Here is an 18,445-nt window from a genome sequence, read left to right on the forward strand (position 1 = left end):
TATATATATATATATATATATATATATATATATATATATATATATAACTTAAAACGTCCATGTGACGCGAGACCACTACAGTCCTGAAGAAGACCGCACCGCAAAACGTTGATAAATAAATGTGTCTTTGTAGAAGTGCCCACTTCTCTTATATATATATATATATATATATATATATATATATATATATATATATATATATATATATATATATATATATATATATATATATATATATATATATATATATATATATATATGAACAAACAGATGGCAGATGGCAGTTATCAATTTGGAAACTAATAAAATGTAATACAGGCGGCAAGTGCACAGAACACTGCGCCGGACGCTGCCTTTTCTTCACGATGGGGCTTCTAATGCTAACGCGTTAAAATGACAAGTCCCCCCTGTCGAAACACTGGCTAGCGGACTGAGGCTGCCCCTCAATCCTTGTTCACTTTGTTTTGTGTTGTCAAGAATCTTCTCTTACTGCCCTTTCTCCGGCCACAGGCTGTCTCTCCCATACAGGGACACCTGCCCTTGCGGCGGGGATCGTCGAAACCTTTATCAGATAACACGGTTATGCGATCTCATAGCAGCAGTCCCTCACATGCAAAACGGCCCAACGCAGCTGTGGGAGCCAGCGCGGTCTAGCGATCACCTGTAAGATCAACGTAGACTGATCGACCGGACCGTACCGTCGCAGCAGTGTCAGGCGATCTGGACTAGGGGCTCTACCACGAAGCTCGCCAAGACCTCTCTTGAGCAATGAAAATGATTCATTAGAGTAATCCAGTTAGGTCGAAACATTTCCGCGTTGGTGATACTCGTTCAGCAGCCGAGCGACCTCAGTAACGGATACTGCGGTATCTAAATCCCCGCTTCCGTACTAATTACGAATGGCAGACTTGGTCACAACCTTCCATCTGTACTAAACTAGCATAAGCTAAATGTCTCTTTTGCGTTAAAATAACTCTAACAATATATTACAGCCGTGTGACTGATTTATTATGTGTCTTTGTATTTTGGTATGGTTTTCGTTTCTGTAATTCTACATTCCTCTTCATTTCTCGCGAACGGCCGATTCAACAAAACGACCATCGCATGAGTGATGGCATGAAGGTGTATCTATTATCTATCGCAAATGCTACGCTGTGATGAGATGTGCGTTTTTATTGTCCACTTTTTCTTTCGCTTTTTTATTGATTTGTTATCGAGGTTGTTGTTCAAAGTAGGTCTTTTGTTATGCACGCCCTGTCATTATTAGTATTCAGAAGGAGTGTGTTTGTTCATTTTTGCTTGTTTTCATTGTGCGCTGAATATATTTCTATTGCTCCTTAGAGGTGGCACCTCTTCATATCAAGTTGTGCTTTTTTGGTGCTTTCTGAACTGGATATCAAAACTGCTGCAGTACATCGGATGCTTGAGTCCAGACAAGCTAATTAACCTAGTCTGGACTCCGACCCACGAGGGCCTCCCTGCAAACTAGACAGCGCACGCATTGGCCCGAGGACTCACACACCGCGATCACATTGCGGTCTCGTCAAGCAGAGAGCCCCTTCAGACGGACGAGGAGCTCAGCACGTATCAAGATATTCTTAGCCACTACAGATTAGGAAGACAGGCACTACCTGGAGCATGCAAGGGCCTCAGCAAAAATGAAGAGGTCGTATGGAGAAAGTTACAGGCGGGGGTTTTTCCCAACCCACTAGCACTAAGCAGATTTTCATTCGGCGATCCAAGACCCGAGGTGTAAACACTGTAATGAAATTGCAAACATCATCCACATGGTGTGTACATGCCCTAGCCACAACGAACCACACAGTAATATGGAGTCCTGGGAGGCTTTAATAGCCAGCCAGAAAGAATAAGAACAAAAAAAATGTCAGCCGTCTGGCCCTGGACACCGCTGAATCCCAAAAGATTCCAGCCTGCCGATAGGGGAGGAAAATGACGACGGTCAACACTAAAGTCTTCATCACCCTCTGATGCCTTGATGGGTGCAAATAAAGTTATTTCATCATCATCATCATGCATAGAAAAAGTTGTCATAGATTCAGGACGGCATAAGTTTTCGTGGTTTACTGTAGTGGTCCCATCGTCGTCGTGCAATGTATAGAAAGCATTCCTTGTCCCAGTGTGTTTCAGAAAAGTTACCAAGCAACTTAATTGCCGCGAAGCAAACCTAACAACTTCTGTCAACTGTATGCCTGTGGCAACAGTTCGAAGGCCAAAGCTCTTGTGATTGTTACAGGCGTGGTGTCGCACGACGGCGCAGTGATGGATGCAACTTTTTGGGTTCTACCCTGATGGTATCAGAAAGAAATTACGCTTTCGCCACCGAGAGAGAGAGAGAGAATAAACACTTGATTGTAAAAAGAAGATCGGAGCGGATTGTGGGTGGGATCCTCAGTTCAAGACTCCAGTGGCTTCCGCCGACGCTTTAGCTATGGCGACTAGCGCCTCCTGGTCTTCCAGTGTGCCGCTGGCCAGCGTCACCTCCCGCTGCAGCGCCGCGTTTGGCACCTTTAAGTGGTTCGGTTTATCTGAGCATGTCCATGTAATGTGCGTGAATGTAGAAATACCACCACACAAGAGACATGTATCTTCCTACAATGTTGGGTGAATGCGGTGTAGGTGGTGAATATTGAAGAAAGTAAGTGTTTGGATGCGTCTAAGGGGGTAGGAGTTCCCCGGGGAAAGTTCCTTATGTGGCGGGGGTAGAGACGCCTATTTAGGCGGAGGGTATCTAGGCGGGTTGAAAAATGGGCTGAGAGGGGGTAGAGAGTAGAGTCAGTGTGCCCCGCTCGGTTGGCGTAATCTCGAGCTAGGCTCTCAGGAAAGAATATAGGGTTCTGTTTTGCCTAGGAAACCATGCCTTAGCGATATGGTAACAAAAAATTGGCCTGACAGTTTTCGCAATAGGCAGCACGAACAGCTTCGCATAGAGAGTAAAAAAGTTAAAAAAAAATTGCTCTTATGGCGGGTTTTCTGCAATAAATTTTGATCTTCAAGGTCAACGGTCATCCGGTCCTCAAGGTAAACGTGTGTAGATAACAAGCTCATACCCTCAACACGTGAAGATTTTTAATGTACCAACGTTGCATGCAGTATATTAATATCTTTGTGCAGGCCAGTTGGTGAATCGTCATGGAAAGCGGAAGCGCGAAGCAACAAGGACGAAAGAGAGACACGGTAACACAAGACAAGCGCTGAACTACCAACTGAATTTATATTGAACACAGGCCAAATTACATACAATCCAATACATCACGGGCCCTGTGACATGAGCAACCATGATTGTGCAACCAGTGCCGACGCAACACTCAACTTTACCACTGGATGCCAGCTATCGGCAATCATATCAAGGGCGTGTCACCAAACGCGGAAGGGTGCACCGAAGTGCATAAGTGCAGAACGCGTCTTTACGTCATATAAAAAGCAGATTCAACACGTCGTAGCAAAAGCAGACTCAACACAACGTAGCGAAGGCAGAGTCAAAGGAAACCCTCAATGAAAACAAAATAAAATACAGGTAACAACAATGACCAGTGTCAGGGGGTAAAAGGAATTCTAAAATACCATCAAAACCAGGAGGTCATGGGAAAAATTGATGAAGGCGTCGATTGCGTGCTACGTGCTGCTTCGGCTGCAGGAAGGCGGTAGACGGCTGTGGCTAGGATTGCTAGACGGCTTCAAGAGGCAGGCCTTACGGTCCTTAAGAGCGACAAAGGCTTTGTTGTCATGACCACCATAATGTTTCACCAGAAGGCAACGGCCGCTGTTCAGAAGAAATTCAAAAGTATCAAATTTATCCGCTTGGACGCACTCGGGAAAAAAACAAACTCTAGAACGCAAGCCTTGACGTTCTCGAAGTCTTCACGAGAATAAAGCCATAAACCAGAGTGCCCTTTAAGAACAATCGTCACCGAGAAAGGTACATGGCAAGTGCAAGTGCGCAGCTTCCTCCAGCTTCACCTTAGTAGCCTGGAAATTGGCAACCCTTTCCTCGTGAAAAGCCTTACAGAAGTCATTCAAGAGCTAGAGACATATGCGTCGTGCACAAAAGCCTTCTCCATTGACGTTGAGGATCTCTTCTATTAAGTACCGCATCCAGAACTCTTTAAGGCCGTCAGGTACAAGGTGGAAGCTGCAGGAGCAGTCTGTTTACAGAATGAGACAAGACTAAGCGGCGACAACTTTCTTGTCCTTTTAGAGTTGTACCTTCAGTCAACGGTAATAGAACACAATGGCCAGCACTTCGTGCAAAAGGCGGGGATATGCATCGGCTCATCCCTGGCACCGGCCTTATGCAACATCTTTCTGGACGCCATAGCGAAAAAACTTCACGAGACGAAAGTGCAAAAGGTGTTCCGGTATGTGGATGACTTTCTTGTTCTTGTGGATGCCCCGCGGGATATCCTGGAAGTTGCAAATATTTTCACTACAATGTTTGGTCGTCTTAAATTTACTCGGCGAGCGCCACAGAATGACAGCATCCAGTTCCTAGATCTGCGCCTGAATTTTTCGGAGCGCAGGCTGGGTTGGATGTATAACCCACGCTCACAGAAAGCCCCCTTCCATAGAGAGCGCCCACTCGAAGCTCTTACAAAGAGGCATAGTTTCGAATAGCCTTCAAGCGGCCTTACGATAAAGCTGCGAGCACTGCATCGTTGACAGCTTTGAGGCGCAGGTGAGGTGATTGAAGGGAGCAGGCTATCCAGCAAATATAACCGTCAGCGTTATGGAGAGCCTTCTGCAACGGATGAGAGGGAAAAAGCAGCGCAAATGCGAGGAAGAAAGGCAACGAAAGCATGTAATTCCTTACCACCACAAGCTTTCGCACACTTTAAAGAAAGTCGCAAAGGGCTGTAAGGTGAATGTGCTCTTTTCTTCGCCTTGTTCGCAGTACCTTGTCTAAAAACAACAAAAAGCGTGATGAATGTTCCAAAAAGCATTCTGTGAAGACCACAAACAGTGCTACCTGCCTGGTGCACGAGATTCCCTTGTTATGTGCCAGCTCCTAGATCACGCAGAGCGGCCAACGTGTAAACGAGATAATAAAGAAGCACATTCTCTTTGTTAACAGTAATGCGGGCGGCCATCTTGCTGACCATCGCAAAAAAAATGCAAAAAATGTTACTGATTTTGCTTGTGGTTCAGAATGCACTTTTCAGTGAGAACCGTTGTTCCATGAGTAAGAGATAAGGGCATGTGCGAAGGAAAAACGTCAATGGGAAGTGATTCAGGCGCCCCGCCGCGGTGGCTCAGTGGTTAGGGCGCTCGACTACTGATCCGGAGTTCCCGGGTTCGAACCCGACCGCGGCGGCTGCGTTTTTATGGAGGAAAAAGGCTAAGGCGCCCGTGTGCTGTGCGATGTCAGTGCACGTTAAAGATCCCCAGGCGGTCGAAATTATTCCGGAGCCCTCCACTACGGACCTATTTCTTCCTCTCTTCTTTCACTCCCTCCTTTATCCCTTCCCTTACGGCGCGGTTCAGGTGTCCAACGATATATGAGACAGATGCTGCGCCATTTCCTTTCCACCAAAAACCAATTATTATTATTAAGTGATTCAGGCATGGCTTATATATAGAGGGGGTGAATGGTGCGCCTGTAGGCCATCAATCTCCTTATCCATGTAAGAAATGGCCTTTGTGGATGGCGCCATCAAATGAGTCATACTTTTTTTCCCATGACCTCCTGGTTTTGATGGTATCTTAGAGATTCTTTTACCTCCTGACGTTGGATATTGTTGTTGCCTTATTTTATTTTGTTTTTGTTGAGGGTTTTCTCTGACTGCTTTCGCTACGACCTGTTGACTCCGCTTTTGCTACGACCTGTTGACTCTGCTTATGCTATGACGTAAAGACGCGTTCTGCACTTTTGCACTTCGCGACCTCTCTCCCTTCCTCCCTTCCTGGTTTGGTGACACGCTCTTGAGATGGTTGCCGGTATCTGGCCTCCAGTGATAAAGTGTTGCGTGGGCACTGGTTGCACATTCATGGTTGCTCGTGTCACTGGGCCCGTGATGTATTGGATTGTACGTAATTTGGCCTGTTTTCAATATAAATTCAGTTGGTAGTTCAGCGCTTGTCTTGTGTTACCGTGTCTCTCTTTCGTCCTTGTTACTTCGCGCTGCCGCTTTCCATGATTACATGCAGTGTCGGGACTGCCGGTGCGTATCTGCAACACGTATATGTGTCAACTCGCTGCGACTGTCCGTGTCATGTGTGCGCTCATATGCCGGCCTACTTACAGGCGCTGAGGTGTAATCTCAGGAAGGGCATACGTGTAAACATGACAAAAAAATGTAAAGAATAGAGTTCACGCTTTCACTCTGCGTATCATAGCGTTGCAGCTGCGCGGCCCAGAAGCACGGTGGTGTGCGTGAATGATCGAGGTACTACGCGCGCCGGAAAATGCCTGCGCCGTATCGCAGCCTCATTGCCACATACGCTGATCCCTTTTGTTAAATGATCTGGTGTCCTTGGAGCATTTTTTGTTTCAATCAAATAAATAATATAAACAAGCGCCTGTGCCAATACTTGCGATTAAAGTGAGAACAAAAAATGGCCCCGCTATTCACAGGAAATGCCCAAATTGCATATGTGTGATGAGTGTGTATAGCAGCACTGCCCTCAAAAGAGCTCACATGCCCTCGTTAAAATTACTTCAGCAGCTGCAGATCACAGGACGCCGTGAAGTGCGTCACGCTCGCGTTCAGTGACACAAAAAGTTTGCGCTAGTGAGAAAAGCTGAAGAAACGACAAAAATTAAAGCTAAGCTTACCGACTAAGCATATTAGTCATCGAAAGCTGGTTGGAATCAATGACACTTCAGGCACGTTAAGGTTGGTCTGGCGCATGCATGCAGTGAGGACGGTAGCGCTGGCACAAGCATATTTACAGACATTTTATGCTCGCGACGAGCCGACCTGATACACATATAGCGACTTGGTTTTGCTTTCATATTTCGCACACATTTAGATATTTAACTTCGCCTCTTTTGAAGCATGTTTGGCTACTTGGCTTTGGCCTGTTTTTTTCGAGCAGTTTAGGTACTTGGCTTAGCCTCTCTGTTTCGAACTCATTTGGCCACTCGGCTTCGCCGATTTATGAGCCAGCATCAATATTAGCGGTGCCGTCTTGCACGCTCAGCACGGATATAAACACGCTTTCGGCTTTGCCGTCGGAGTGGAGAACATCCACTTCCGCCGGCATGGTGACTCTACGATCATCCTACGGTGCACACTCTTCGCGAACATCCGTCGTGGAGTCCTTTGCTTCGCACCTCGTCAACGCGGCGTGAACAGCGGAGCTGCGTCTTTTGAGGACCCGTCGTGTACGGGACTAGCGACCCAGCGCAGTTGTCCTACACTGGCATTATTTTATTATGGCGCTAATAGGACCAGTCACATGATTATGTAAAGTGTCCAAGAGATAGAAACTCTATCCTTTTTGTTGTCTATAATTTAAAGGGCTAGATGGCCAACCAATTTGCCCAACACATACTCGTGATTTCCTCCACCAGAAGCGCCGTCAAAATTAGCGAGTTGTTCCTCATCACAAGAGAGTGTTGGTAGAACCGTTGGGCACGTTCGTTTGTTGTATTTTACATAAAAAATGGACCAATTCAAATGTGCACGCACATTACCAGCTCACTCATCTTGCATATGCTACATGCTTTGAAAGGCGCCTGAGTTCCGTATAGACCAAAAGATCCGAATATTGTACTCACGGGTTGTACCAGTGAAACCGTAGTTTCACAGAGCGCCGGCGATACTTCTTCCTGTGTTTTTGAAGAAAAGGAAAACCAGACTGTGTAACTGCGCATGGCGTGCCAAAGAAAGCATGTGCTTCTGCGTGCATTAAAATGAACTAGGTCACCTACAACTTCCTTGAGACCACTGCACTCGCAAGCGTTATATTACATTAGCGAATAAACATCAAAGCTGGTGATAAACGAGTAAACGATTTAATAGGCAAATTACTTCGTTCTAATGAAAAAGTCCCATTGAAAAAGTGACGGAATCGTGCCTTGAATACAACAAAATGTTTGCCATTTTTGCCGCAACGAAAAGCTTTTCTGTATTTCTGTATTATTTTCTCAAGTACTTTTCTGTAGCTCTGTCATTACGACAAGAGGCAGCGCAATACTACAGAAAATTTTGTTGTTACTACAAGAATTTCTACTCTTACTACAAGCCTTTGGCCAAAAATGCTATAAAAATTTTGTTGTGATGACAGAAATTTTTTCTATTGTGTTTTCGACTGGAGGCGCTGTTTTATTGAAGATGAAGAATTTTTAAGTTAAGAAGACACCAATTCGCCATCGACGGCAGTTTTCAGAAGCAATCCCAGAAGCCAGGTTACACCTCTATTCACTTCTTGTACAACGTTAGAATTAGCATTGTTATCATGTACTATGAATCCGAGTATTCTGCATGCTGTTACCTTTGGTACCTATTTTCCGAACAGTGTGAGTTGTAACAGGGAATTGGTTTTCTTTTGGTATTGTGTTCGATACGTCGAGAGGAGTTCCGACTTTTGTGCTGAAGGTTGGTTTTGTGTAAGTGATTCACTACGGTGTCTATGCCTTGCAGGAGGGTTGTTTCAACATCCTCTGGACATTCGATTTTGCACCACAGGGTAATGTCGTCACCTAGAATGCGTGATGAAGGTTGAGGATTGCAGATAGCTGCCTGGATAGAGCTGCCATACATAGATTAAATAGGGTGGGAGATATAATCGCCCCTTGATGTGTTCCACGGGCAATGTTAACTGGGAAGGAGAGAGACTGCGCTTCCTTGAAGCGGGCTGGCCTACCTTTGAGGAAACTGCGCATGTAATTGTATATGCTGGGGCCACATCCTGTGCCGGGAACGGACTTGATTAAGTGATGATCCTTAACGTTAGCGAAGGCCTTTTTATGTCTATTGTGAGAAGTTCTTGTGTCTGTGCTGTTTTTGGCTGTAGAAGAGTGCTCTGTGGTATGAGAAATAAGTCTTGCGTGGAGATATTTTAATGGTACCCTGTCAGCTGGGCCAGAAAATGTCGTGTTTTCCAGGTGTTCTTCTAGTCTGTTCAATGCAAGAGGCTCCCTTTTTTTGGCCACGCATGACGATAAGGATATCAGTCTGAAGTTGATAAGTGCGGATGCTTCTCCTTGTCTTGGGACAATGGTAATGTGTGATGTTCTCCATTCCTCTGGAAGGGAGCCCATGCTCCAATGCTGGTTTAAGTGAGAGAGCAGCGTTTCTTTGTATGTGTCAGATAGGTTGCGGAGAACAGTACATGAAAAGACAACCACAAGCCGCCGGTGTGATCCGAACGCACGACCTCCGAATCCTACCGGCGGCTTGTGGTTGTTTTCTATTCTGCTTTCTAATCAATTATCTTGAAGTTAATAAATGTTACACTATTAAGCTCCAATTAATATACACCACAAACTAGAAAAAAAAATATCCCTTATGCTCTTTGGTTTCAATGAATATATAAAGCCGTTATATTTCAAAGGAGGCTTGTGTTAGGACCATTTCCATAGCAAATTGACAAGGAAGGTTCCAAGACATCTTTAGCAGGCAAAGTTGACGCTGAATGTGCTCGTGTAACGAAAAATTAGGAGGCATGTGTTTAAATATGTTTCTTTAAAACTGCAGTGGACTGTTGACGCATGTTTCAAAACATCAGGTAAACTGAGCTGAAGGACACCAGCTCACCAGCCACTCGAATTAGGTCTGAGGGCGATCACCGTTGACTTTAAAAAGTGCATCTCCTGAATTTTGTAAGCTGCGCTTTGCGGCATGATAGGAAGAGACGTTCTGCCATGGGGTTAACGCTTCAGCTCCCACATCCACACCACTCCGTACTGTCGTACAGCTGCTGACGTCGCCTTTGCGGCTGTTCAGTTCGGTCACCCCCCTGTTGCAACAGCTGCATACTGTTTACCGGCGTGTGTTGCAAATACGATTTTATTCGAAGACCGCGTGTATAGATACGTCCAGAGTAAAACTGATTGCGTCATAAGACTACGCACCTGCCAACTCCCAATCGGTTTAAGCAATAACATCAAAGCTAAAGAATACCGAAATTCAGAGAAAAATGTGAAATATTGTTTCATTTCTCCAATGCATTGCGTTTATTTTTTTTCGGAACTGCCCTAATTCATAAACATTCTTCTGCGCAAACATTTCAGAATATATGGGTAGGTCCCGGCTTAGGATGCAGCTGCATTCGCCTTTCCCATTTGTTGTTTATGGATGCACATTACAGTTACTCATTGAGGTTAGCAGCCGCTCAACCGTGATTTTTGGGAGGGGAGACCGTCTATGTGTAGGTATCGTTCGCTTTTATTGTTGCGGTATGGAATTCCGACCGCGGAGGCAGTATGTCGATAGAGATCAACTGAAAAACGTCATTCTGCTGTGCAATGTGAGTGGATGATAACGATCCCCGTGCGGCTGAAGTTAATGCGGAGCCCTTAATTGTGGTGTCCCTTACATCCCACGTGCAGGTTCGGGAGGCTGAACCACACGTATTATAGTACGAGAATTTCAGTGGTAAGTTAGGTGTAACTGGAAGAAGCCGAGAAATGTAAACAGGGCTCACTATTGCCGGCGCAAAAGAATGTCCGCGTTACAATTTGCTACCACAGGAATGACATTTGTGCGTTTCACACCAAGGTATTCTCAAGCGGGACGCAAAAAAATTAATCGTAAGTATATATGTAATTGTAAAAGAACCTAAAAATTTAGCGCTTGAAGATAAAATCGACGATCTTGGCAGGCATGTAAAAATTGTGCTGCATGCATAAACTGTGATTTAAGGTACAACATAAATTGAAGAGACTGGCTGGTATCGGGCATATATCTTGTTTTGTTCTTATCATTAGTCCGATTTCAAAGACGCTCGAAAATATTTGCACATGACCGTTCGTCTGACAACTATAAACGACAGAATACATATCCAATGTTGCTACTGCATTGAAGAAAAAAAAATAGATATTTGTTTTTATTGTTTTCGAGCTTTACATACCAAATTTTATTATTTAGTTACCAAGTGATGGTTACGCATTATGCGGTTGGTCACGATGACGACAGCAACAGCACGACCAACAACACTGATACAAATTATTCCTCATCGTATTATTAATTTTTGGTTTGGGATCGAAAAGAAAGAAAAACACAAAAAATGACAACTGCCAGAAGGAACGCCGCGCTTGTCGGACCAGGCTCGGAGAAAGGAAAGAAAGTGTAAGAGAAATAGGAGGAAAGAAAGAAACAACAGAAAGAAAAATAAAACGACCACATACTGCCTGCCGCAGGCAGAAGCGCTTGCAATACGAAAAACAACCGAGCCAGACATAAAGAGTGGCAGTAAGCCCGGAAAATCCACCAAGCACTGAGAAGAAACGACCGGAATAAAGAAGACGAGAAAATGAAAAAGAACAAGAAAAAGACCAGCAGCGTTGCTACTGCCATTCTACAGAAACCGCCCTCAGAAGAAACACGTGCGCGATGTGCACAATGAGCGATCGCTTTCGCCACTTGTCAGCAGCTAGCAACTTTGAATTCTCGCTATATCACTAGCAGTTCTCACTAGACATGAACAACATTAGCTTTCTTACGGGTAGCCAGTACTAGATGGTTCACTAGCTAAAAAGCTGTTAGGTGGAGGTGAAGTTCGGAGCAACTCGTGTAAGCTGGCAGGAGCGTCGCGCCAGCAGCAGCCAAGGCGATGCGGCTGTTTGCAGCTGTGCTACACGCTGGTAACGACCTGATTGTGCACTGCCGGCGACATCTCATGCGTTACCCTTCAATGGAAAGCAATTAATTTTTTTTAACTCCAGCGCACACATCTTGACAAAACGTTGAAGTCATGTTCGTTAATAGCTTATGATCCTTATATGCGAAAATTAAGAAATCATTTTTTTTCCAACCTCCTCACATCGACTCATTCGCCAACAAGCACCTCACCGGCAGACGAGCTGCCACATTATGCGACCCGGTGAGTTTTCCACACCTCTAAAAGGGTGCAGCGAACCAAGCCGTCATTCAGCGCACATGTTGCCACCGTTATGAAAAACACTGAAGCTGCTACTCCAACGTTGACTAAGCGGTCACTAGGACACTAAATCCCGGTGAAAAGATAATTGAAAGTGCAGAGCTTGGCAGCGCGTCAGGTCGTATTCATGCAGTACCAACAAAATGAGGGCCACAAGGTTCCGGTTTTGGCAAGCAGATGCGGCGCAGTGCGATTGGTGCCTTGAACTATTTTAAAAGTAGATAAACAGGGCAGCAGGAAGGACACGGAGCAATCTTTAAATGCTTAAACTCGATAGAGGCGTGTTTCAGCTCGCTCCTTCGGCATCGGGTGCTACTGTATGGAAGTACTTTGTACCCTCAAATGATTGCTGCACGTACGACAGCGTGCACTCGGTTTTTGCCCATTGCTACCGTAACTAACCAACTTTCTCACATCTTAATGTATGTCCGATCGAAAATTATGCTTGCAGTGAGCCCCGTCGCGTACGTTTGACATAAACAACCATAGCAGAAGCCTAAAGAACGAGCTGCTGTTATCACGACAACAAACGATCAAAATGTGCAGGAACTCGAAAAGAGAAAAGAAACGAAGAGAATAACGCGGTTTGTACCTTTGAAAACGCAGAAATTCGTTTAAGACCCACTCCTGCTGCAGCAAGCCCACTAACGTGATCTCACCGGCCGCGCAAAGTCGACGCTAGTGCCGTTCGCTCCAGTGGTGGAGTTCGCGCCCAGTGCGATACCCTTAAGCAAAACAGAGAGACTGACACAAAGCGGTAAACGAATGCTTCAGATTACCCGTCTTGAAGGTTTCTTGCGCTACCGAAGCACTGTAATAGCTCTAATTGAGTGGCTCCTTTGCTTTTGCTTGTAAACGTCACATATGTCTGTCGAACACGTGAAGGCCAACACGCGAATTTGTTCCGGGGGCAGTTACGCACTGGTCACAAAATTCAAAAGGTGCGAGTAAGCGCAGCGGGATTTCATAAATTCCAGCTGGCTTAATTCGAGCTTTCGGTTTATTCTAAATGGTGCCTTCTTCCCGTCAACACCCCGGTTACCAATTCGGCCTCTCCTTCATTCGAAATCCGCATATTTCGAACAATTTTTTGGTCTGCAGTTTCCGGTTCGAATTATTAGGAGCAGACTTTACATGAGCACGAGAAGTGAGCACGAGCAAAACAATATGCACGGGTCCTGACAAGCCGCCGCGGTGGCTGAGTGGTTATGGCGCTCGGCTGCTGGCCCGAAAGACGCGGGTTCGATCCCGGCCGCGGCGGTCGAATTTCGATGGAGGCGAAATCCTAGAGGCCCGTGTACTGTGCGATGTCAGTGCACGTTAAAGAACACCAGGTGGTCGAAATTTCCGGAGGCCTTCACTACGGCGTCTCTCATAGCCTGAGTCGGTTTGGAACGTAAAACCTCCATAAACCAAATCTAAACAGGTGCTGACAAAAAGTGCGAGTCCTTGTCCTGGCTTCAAGCCTTCTCCTCGTCCTCTAAGTTCAAATTGGCAGAGACGCAAAGGTTAACGTTACAGTAACGCGGTTAGTGGTGGCCCTTACTGTGTGGCAACATTGGTGACCTTCCGCAGGGGGCGCTTCAGCCCTCGCAAGGAAACACGAAGCATGCCAGTCCCTTCCAATTCGTCATACACGTTCAGTTGCCCCTCATTCGCGTCAGTTTACAGCTCTGGACTCGTGGTGCTGGTGCCAGGGAGTTTGCGGCATTGTTTTGTTGCTGCTGCCCAAGACGACAATAAAAAAGAACTAACAGATGAAAGCAGCACGTGGCTTTATGGCTGCGATGGCAGTCTCCGAAGCCGTCAACACTGAAGCATCATGAATTTCCATACGAACTGTTTGCCCGTTTTGGTCAATATGTCCTGCTATATACAGCGGACGATGCATTGTCGCGGATTTCCAGGGCGAATTCTGGAGCATGTGATGTTCATCAAATGAAACAAGCTAACGCAAAAAAAAAATTAAGGCTGCGATCTGAACAAGTCAAAAGTGATTCACTGCGAAAATCGCGTAGAGATAGAGGGCGAAACTAAGAGCAACAAGGGCAAGCACTGGCTTGAAACAGGCTTTTTCCCCCTTGGAATAAATGTTGCTTTTAAATTTTTTCTATACTCAAAAAGACTAACACATAAAAAAAGGAAAACAAGAACAGGCTATATTCATCATACATTTGAACACACGCACAAAAAAAAAACGGCAAGAACTTTTGCTAGCCGTGTCGCATGCGCAATAGTGTGCTTGCATAAATAGTTAATTTCTAAATCAATGAACGTTACTCATGGATCACTTAAGCAAACGCCTTTGTTACTGTGTATGTAAGCTTCTGAAATTTCAACAGCTACCTGATGTTCATGCTTCCTGAGGATGACGGTGTTAGAACACTGAGGAATGCAATCCCTTTTTCTGCAGTCCGCAGCAAAATGAGGCAATCAATCTTTGAAACGGGAATTATCATGCCCTTTTAGCCTAACATTTACGCTCCTTTCTGTCTGACCGAAATCTAGCAGGAGGGCGCGGCGCGCATAGGCTAAATGCGTGCGTCTGTGCCTCCACGCGCAAAGAATGGCCCCGCGTGATTTTTTAACGGCGCAAGGTAATAATTCATCAGTACCGGGGACGGAAACATCGCAAGGGCCGGCCAAATTTTCCCCGGGCGGGCAAAATATTAATAGTAGGGAAGCCTAGGAGCCCCTGCTAAGAAGCCCGGCATCTGAGCTCCAGCGCACCACCATCCATCTGGCGGAAGAGGCCGCCACCAGTCTAGGACTGCCAGCCAGCCTCTAAGCGCGGGCGTGCAACTCCCCGTCTTCCATGTCTACGTGCCGGGGAGGGGGCAAACGTCTTTTCTGATGGCAATAAAAATTGTTCAATAAATCAAATTTCATTACGGCGCGGTTGAGGTGTCTACCGAAAAGTGAGACAGTTACTGCGCCCCTACCTTTCCTCAAAAATCACAAAAAGAATTAGCTATGGTTTAATTAGTGCTGAACCTGGTTAGAAAGCGAAAGGTGTGGTATATCGCGCAACTAGACGCGGCTTGGCGTCTGTGACGTTGGGTGCGTTCCGCACAATGGATAGGCAGCGCGCCCACCCTGCCACCCTGGCACGTGGCAGTTAAAAATTGATCGAGAGAGATGATCACCCTGTGAACGCTGTGGTCTATATATTCCTCCCAGACTGATGCCACAACGGCAGTTTCCATCGCGCGACATCACGCGGTTGTCACGTAACTATTCAACCGCCCACTACCGGCGAATCAAAAGGTCAAAGGTCAAGTGGTGCGACATCATGGTGGACCACATATGGCAAGGCCTATAGCCACACTTGACTTCTGTCTCACTTGAAGGTCAACAGGCAACGCACGGCGAAATCGGCTTTACCTAGCGTAGTGAAGCTTTCGCTTCAGAAAGCAAGCAAGCTGACGGCCGCGCGCGTAGAACTATCGGCAGTCATTCACGGGCGCCCCACCCTGCGTGAATTTTTGTATTGTGTGCGTAGGCTATATTGCCACCCTACTCTTGTCGTTTCCTTCTATCGCTCCCTTCTTCCTTTCCCTCTTCATTGCCTCCTTCCTGTCCCTTTATTCCAGCTAGCCACAGCTCAGCAACAGATGCCGCGGCTAGCAACATAGTTTGCTTCAGTTTTTATATCATTAATAAAATCACTGATAACATTAATACTAAAGATACCAGTTATAATAACAATACTATTACAATAATGTAAAAAACAATAATATAATATTCCTCATGTTTGAATTCTAGGGCATGCGGTCAGCTTCTTGTATATATAAAGAGGATACATGAAGCGGTGGCTCAGTAGCTATGTCGCTTGGTTGCTGACCCGAAAGACGCGGGCTCGATCCCCACCGCGGCGGTCGACTTTTGGTGGAGGCAAAATTCTGAGCCCTGTGTACTGTGCGATGTCAGTGCCCGTTAGAGATCCACAGGTGTTCGAAAGTTTCTTTGGGGCGTTAAACCCCTATAAACCACACGGATGAAGCAAAAACAAGTAAAAGTGAGATTGGTGGCTCTGCCATGCGTACATAGTATGACCCATTGGTTAAATAACGTTGGCGGCCGATAAAAAGTTTGTGTTTTCGGCTCCGTGAAAACAGCGTGGGGTGTGTACAATTTTATGTTAGAGTCGTGTTTAAGATACCTTGTTTCGTCGGGGCAGCGTAGATTGGGCAGACGATAAGGTGCACGGATGCTAGGCTAAAACTGCTAATTCCCGTTTCAGTGATTCGCTATCAGATTTTTTTGTTCACTGCAGAGAAAGGGGTTGCATTATTCAGTTTTCTAATACTGTCATCACCGGAAAACATATAGTTCAGCTAACTCGTGCAATTTTAGGAGCTTTCCGCACACATTCTAAAAAAAGGGGTTTGCATAAGCGATCCATCACTAACACTAATCGATGAAGAGATTCATTGTTTATCCAGGAAAACCATGTATTATACACTTTCTCGCACTTATATTCTGTGATCCTTGTTTCGTCCTATGTCTCCGCGCTGTTCAATCTGTGGACGCAAAAAAATGCCAGAAAGAAACGGAATGTTGCTTACCATTTGATAGTCACTGGTGGAACGCAGAACCTTTGGCGTAAAAAACTTGTGTGAGCGCAAGCAGAACTGACGAGGGCCCCCAGCGCTCGTCAAATGGATTCAGTGCTCTCGGAGCACAGGCTGCAGTTCATCTAGCACTGAAGTATCACATAAGCGGTTCACTATAGGGAAAGGGAAAGCCACTGGTGATGAACAGGTGCGCAGAAGCACTTGCGACGCGAAGCGAATCCTCTTTGTGGCGGACCCTGTCACCGTTAACGCGTCCTTAGCCTGGAATGACGGAATCAAAACACAAGCAGCGCACGACACATTTCCGAGCAGAGTCGTTTCGTGCTCCATAACAGCAGCTGCAGTGAGGTCGCGGCCAGGTACACATCAGGCGTGCCTGCCATGTCCCGTGGGATGATGGTTTGGTTTGGTGTATGGGGGTTTAACGTCCCAAAGCGACTCAGGCTATGAGAGATGCCGTATAGAAGGGCTCCAGAAATTTCGACCACCTGGAGTTCCTTAACGCGCACTGACATCGCGCAGTACACGGACCTCTACTAGAATTTCTCCTCCATCGAAATTTGACCACCGCGGCCAGGCCCGCGGGCTGGGCCCGCTGTGCAGGGAATATTAGTCAAGCGCAGTCAGTTCGACAAAAACCTTGCTGATGAGTTCAATTTGAACGTCGACTTTGTTATTGAGAGGCGTTCCTCGTGCGTCATCGTCTATGGGGGTTTCTGGTCACTGTCGTCATCATTTTTATCGTCGTCGTGCGCCTTCCTCTAATAATAATAAGTTGGGTTTGTGAGATAGTGTGCACACTGATAATAATAGACTGCAGCAGAGAAGAAACAACGACAACGGAAGAACGCACAAACAAGGGCGATGCTGCGTCGACTAATGTGTCGTCGGGGGTATACACAGCGACGATATCTGAAGTATCTCTGCATCTGCTCTTGTGCTACGTCAGCTTCACCCATTTCCTGCCCGCTATAGGCAGAGCGGTATATCTCCTCACTGACACCTGCGGTCTTCTTTTAATGTCCTATTTTATCATTTTTTCACCTCATTCCTTCATGTGAAATTCTTAATTGGATCGACACTTGAGCGGTCTCCTTCAGGAGAGTCAGCGAAGCCGCTATGGCACCATCATGATGCTACCTAGAATACTTGCAGAACAAGCGACACACGTGTATACAAGTATGCTGAAATACACTTGGAGAATATATTCTTGTGCCTTTAGGCTCCTTGATCCTAGAAACGATGCGGAAATTCTGTCTGTTAGTTTCAGTCTCATGACAATAACGACCATCATGGTGTCGGCTAGGACCAAGTTTTTTTTTAAGTTTATTTCCAAATACTGCAAAGTCGCTTAACTCCAAGCGGGAGTGGGCGCAAAAGAAAAAGACATACATCACAGGTGATCAGGTGGGCGCCGCCAGGTTAGTAGTAGACTGTATTTCATCCCTATAGGGTAACGGATATCAAGAAGCATTACCAGAATGGCTTCTAATAAAAAACGCAGGGAGTGTCTGCTCAGAAGTGTATAAGTCTATGGTAGAGAGAGGTTGGCCAGATGGTTCTTGATAATCACAGAGTGCAAAAGGGAGGGGAAAGCCCCATGGTGCTTGCCAACGTTTCGACGACAGGAGTTATCTTTGTAAGTCGCTTTCGCCCATAACTCACATAGATGCATTATGTGAGTTCCGTAACGTGGAGGCTGCTGCACAGAGTTGAAGTGTAGTCTGAATCTGTGGCCTTGCGGCGACCACGGGCTGAGAGTCCAAGCGAATCGCTGCAGAATCGCACGAACACTCAATATCACA

General features: G+C 46.0%; 1 protein-coding gene across 1 annotated transcript in view; it reads right to left on the minus strand.

Moving 5' to 3' along the window:
• The window catches only part of LOC144130451 (vitamin D 25-hydroxylase-like), a 34,021-nt gene extending 17,266 nt beyond the window's left edge, over nt 1-16,755 (minus strand). The window contains exons 1-2 of the mRNA XM_077664370.1: nt 16,632-16,755; nt 7,739-7,789 (exon numbers count right to left, since the gene is read on the minus strand). Of these exons, the coding sequence (XP_077520496.1) occupies nt 7,739-7,789; nt 16,632-16,634 (54 nt within the window). The 5' untranslated portion in view covers nt 16,635-16,755. The remainder of the gene's footprint in view (nt 1-7,738; nt 7,790-16,631) is intronic.
• Between the last annotated feature and the right edge of the window lie 1,690 nt (nt 16,756-18,445).

Source organism: Amblyomma americanum, chromosome 4 (genome assembly GCF_052857255.1).
Source record: "Amblyomma americanum isolate KBUSLIRL-KWMA chromosome 4, ASM5285725v1, whole genome shotgun sequence".
NCBI classification, from domain to species: Eukaryota; Metazoa; Arthropoda; class Arachnida; order Ixodida; family Ixodidae; genus Amblyomma; species Amblyomma americanum.